At 59.2% G+C, this 4,075-nt stretch overlaps 1 protein-coding gene across 1 annotated transcript; it reads right to left on the bottom strand.

Moving 5' to 3' along the window:
- Window positions 1-2: 2 nt before the first annotated feature.
- Window positions 3-4,064, bottom strand: POSPLADRAFT_1113122 (hypothetical protein; the record flags this gene model as incomplete). Its single annotated transcript, XM_024483407.1, has 9 exons — window positions 3-365; window positions 436-501; window positions 750-1,325; window positions 1,459-1,928; window positions 1,980-2,001; window positions 2,149-2,173; window positions 2,451-2,505; window positions 3,327-3,705; window positions 3,981-4,064. Coding segments are annotated over 9 exons (2,040 nt in total), but the record flags the coding sequence as incomplete, so codon positions are not given.
- Between the last annotated feature and the right edge of the window lie 11 nt (window positions 4,065-4,075).

The following is a 4,075-nucleotide window of genomic DNA, read 5'->3' on the forward strand; positions in this document are numbered from 1 at the left end:
GGCGTGGCGCTTCTCCTGCCAGGCAGATCGGGATAGACCACGCCAGGGGGTATTGGCGCGACCTCGTAGCTGTATCTGGGCCCCTTCGCTTTCGTCGCACCGAAGTCGTGTGGGGGGTCGGCGGCGCTCATGGGCACGAACCCGGCGGGGAGCTGCTGCTCAACCTCGTTGGCAATGCCGACGGCGCTGGGCGTGGTCAGGTAGAACTCTGGCAGCGGGAGTAGCGGCCGCTGATCAGAGTCGGAGACAGCGCAATTTGCGGCGTCAGCGGGCAGCGGCAGGGACGGCTGATGCATCTTTGGGCTCAATAGATGCGGCTGGTTGGCCACAGCGATCGTCGAGGCCCGGGAAACCGTGGCGGTGGTCTATGGTGCGTTGCGGGCAGACAGGTCAGCGGGTCAGTGTGTAGCGATAGCGATACGGGATGGAACTCACTGGCGACTCCACCATGATGTCGGGGATGCCGCCGCTGCTCCCCGACTGGCGGGTCCGGAAGCGCTTCTTGAACAAGCGTTCCAGCGGCATCCCCGCGCCCGATCTGCGTTGACGCTCCAAAGGAGACTCCCGCTCTCGCTCGCGCCTGACAAGCTCTGGTGCCTGCGCCGGCGGGTTGTATGCCTGTGGCAGTGGGTTGTTAATGGCCATGGCCGGCCCCCGGGGCGCCATCGCCTGCCGCTGCCGCTTTGGATGCATGCAGAACAACCAATGTCAGAACAATGCAACACTTAAAGGTCTCCGGCAGGATGTACGTCCTGCTCCCGCGCAGTCCGCTCTCGCTCTTTCTCGCGCACGCGTGACCTCTCCCTCCTCGACTGCGGCCGCAACGTGCCAATCATCTGCCACAGGCCCGGGAGCGCATCCATGCCACTGCCGCTGCTGCCGCTGCTCGATCTGCCGTTGCCGTTGCCATTGCCGTTGCGCGCGCTGACAAGGTTGTACTGCAAGATGTTGGTCGATGTCCTGGACTGCAGGGAGAACGGGGCGCCAGGGTTGGAAAACGCGCGGTGCGTCGGGGCCTGAGCGGGCACCGCATCGTGCACGTATGCATAGTCGCGCGTGCAGACCCCAGGATCGTCGTGCGCATGCAACGCGGTCCTGGGGCTGGGCAAGCACAGGGTGATGGGCCGCGTGAGCTCATGCAGCAGTGGCAGGGCCATGATGTGGTCGCTGCTCGTTGTCCGGCGGGACGTCCACCGGGGGGGTGCAAAGGCCATAGCGGTGCGTGAGGGTCCCTCATTCTGCCAGAAATACCCATTGGTTGACATCTGCTCGCACTGCTGTTGCACCCATTGAGGTGTGGTAGCCATGGTGAATGCTATTTTGGTCTGCATCAAAATCTTTTGGGACATGCTCCATTAGGATTTAGCGAGAGCAACTCCATATGGTATGCTAGACAGACATTTGCAACATGTAGTTCTATGGCCAGTCCTCAATTGGGTCCTCGTCATCAATGTTTACCTGTGCACATTCTTCGTCCCATGTCTCTACTATCTCGTCGTCCTCGAGTGTGCCATCATCTCTTATCTCGGCATCAGTATTTTCCCACACATACTCCGGTGTGATCGGGCCTGGTCGCTGTCTGCGTAAGGGAAGATTGTGCGGATTTGATACCGGACGATGCCGGGCACGCTTGATATCCGGGCGACCAGGCCATGGTTTGCAGGCAACAATTCCGCCAGGCACAACCTTTGTCATGTCGATGTTGCAGCGCTCGTGCTCGGGTATCTTGACAAATCGTATGATCCCACGCTCGCACCGGAAGATCAAGTTGTCGAAGACTCGGGTGCCACCAGGAAGATTGCTGGGATTCTTGAACGGGACATGTGGACTCCATCCCTGTAAGGCAACCCAATACTTGTTCCACATGTGATTGATATACGATTGCGGGGTCCAGCGCATCCGCGCATTCGGATCCCCAGTGACTTTGCCTGCAGTGCCCATATCGAGTAAGTCTTTAACCCTGTATCAGAAATACATACAATTCAACTCACGCAATGCATCCTGGATGACTGCGCGCAGTATGCCACGCTTTTGCGTGAAGGATGTTGCATAGCTCGGAGCTGACTGACTGCTGCCAAGATCAACACGGACCATACTGTTTTTGTTACCATGTATACCAAGTTGCGCAAATATACAAAGTTTACTTACTTGTGTATTTGCTTTGGAGATGAGTCTGTACGTCAAAGCAAGCAGTCAGAATGCGAGGTGCGAGAATGCCTGAAGGACATGCAGTGCAATAAATAAAGTTGTTGAGATACTACAAATAGGTACAGTCGGGCTAGACACCCATCGCAGTCAGGAAGATCATTGACTAAAAATAGCCATAACGCAACACATTCTGCTCAATAGTGCACTGTACTATTTCAAGCCGTCGTCATGACTCGCTATGTTGCAACATGTTCGGGTAGCTGCAAGTGCATTTGTTTTTTGCGCATGTAACAGCAATTGACTCAATGTTCACGTAGACTCGTCTGACAAGATGCGCGGCATCGGCCTCCACAGACTCTCACGAAACTATATATAAAGCCACAGCTGCAGCTTGTTTCCCGCATCATCCGCACTCCAGTGGACAACCGAGTGCTGTCACTATGTGGCTGGAATGCCAATGGTCTGGCTGGTATGCTCGCTACAAGCAATTGGGTGCGTATCATCCTCCGTCTGCTGCCCGTCGAGTGTTCATGAGGGAGCGTCGAGCTCGTTAGCGCAGTACAACGCTCGCGCGTCGGATGCACCTGCCGTTCTCCGTGAGTACATGACCGTCTGACTGGTGCCGCCAGTGCTGACTGTTTACCCCGGAGGCTCTGAGCATCATGCGCTCGGTCCCCAGATCTTGACACATGTTGTACACGGCAATTGTGTGCCCATGGTGACGCTGGTTCGAACTGTGCGCGCGCGCTCCCCGGTCCCGTCCCGTCCATTCTTCAGCGATCAGCGGAAACTCACGCGCCGACGTCCTATCGCTCCTCTCATGCGGTGTGTGTGCCGCACCCATCCTCTTCACAGAAGCGCACTGACCAGACTCTTGACCCTTTGCCTCCACGGAGCATAGGTTATGCAGAACGCTGCCCGCGCGCTGCCCGCGCGCTGTGCGCACACGCACGGTACGTGTCTGCGCTGTCATCTCTCATCTCTGGCAGCGCCGTGGCTGACCGCTGGTGCCGCAGCATTGCCGTGTCAAGAGGACACCGGCGTTCGACCAGCGGCGTGCGCTACGGGTGCAGGCGCGCGTGCGGGCTCAGGCTGACTCTCGCAGTGGCTCCGACTCAAATAACCTGGATGCGCGCTGTGGGTCTGCGCATCCAGCTCGACACGGAATATGTGCTTACGTGGTCTCACGGCATCGGGTGCACTGCGCAGGCAGCCGTACGACTCCAGGCGCGGGAAGGTGTCCGCCGTCACCGTCGAGGGCGACTTGGAGTTGCGCTCCAAGCCCGAGCCGGAGCCCAGGCTCAATATTCCCGGTGGGGAGCGTGTTGAGTTGGGCGAGATGGGCAACGCAGGGGCGCTGACGCTGGGGCCGTGACCGCGCCACGAGACGGAGCGTGCCCACACAGGCTTGTTCGCCTTGGTCGCGACGGTGCGCGTGTGCCCACTGAAGATGAAGAGCTGGTCGTGCCGCCGCGCCCACGACGCGCGGCGCAAATCGCGCACCCCGCACAGCCGACCATACTCACGCTGCATCAAGTGCTGCGTGATCGCGTCGTTCTGCGGTGACCGGCACGATCACACGGCAGGTATGATCTACGGTGCGCGTTGTATCCTTGCCATTCGGTGATTGACTGACGTACGCCCGCCCTACCCCTCGTCGCGACGCCACGAGATGGGCTGCTCGCTCGCCGACGCTGCCCAAAGCTGCCCGGCGACCTCGCGAAGGGCCATCCGGTCGTGAGCAGGCCGCCCGTGCGGCCGGTGCGTCCTTCTCGCGTCTCGGCCATCTTGACCAGCCGATCTGCATAGACCAGGCCTGCCAGTGTACATACCAGGAGTAGAAATATATTCGTTTGTCTGCTCGGGTGCCGGTCGTCTCTGTCCGGCGTCCCCCGGGCTTCCGCTGTACGTGCGTCTCTATAAAGTA

The sequence above is a fragment of the Postia placenta genome (assembly GCF_002117355.1).
Source record: "Postia placenta MAD-698-R-SB12 unplaced genomic scaffold POSPLAscaffold_21, whole genome shotgun sequence".
Classification (NCBI taxonomy): domain Eukaryota; kingdom Fungi; phylum Basidiomycota; class Agaricomycetes; order Polyporales; family Adustoporiaceae; genus Rhodonia; species Rhodonia placenta.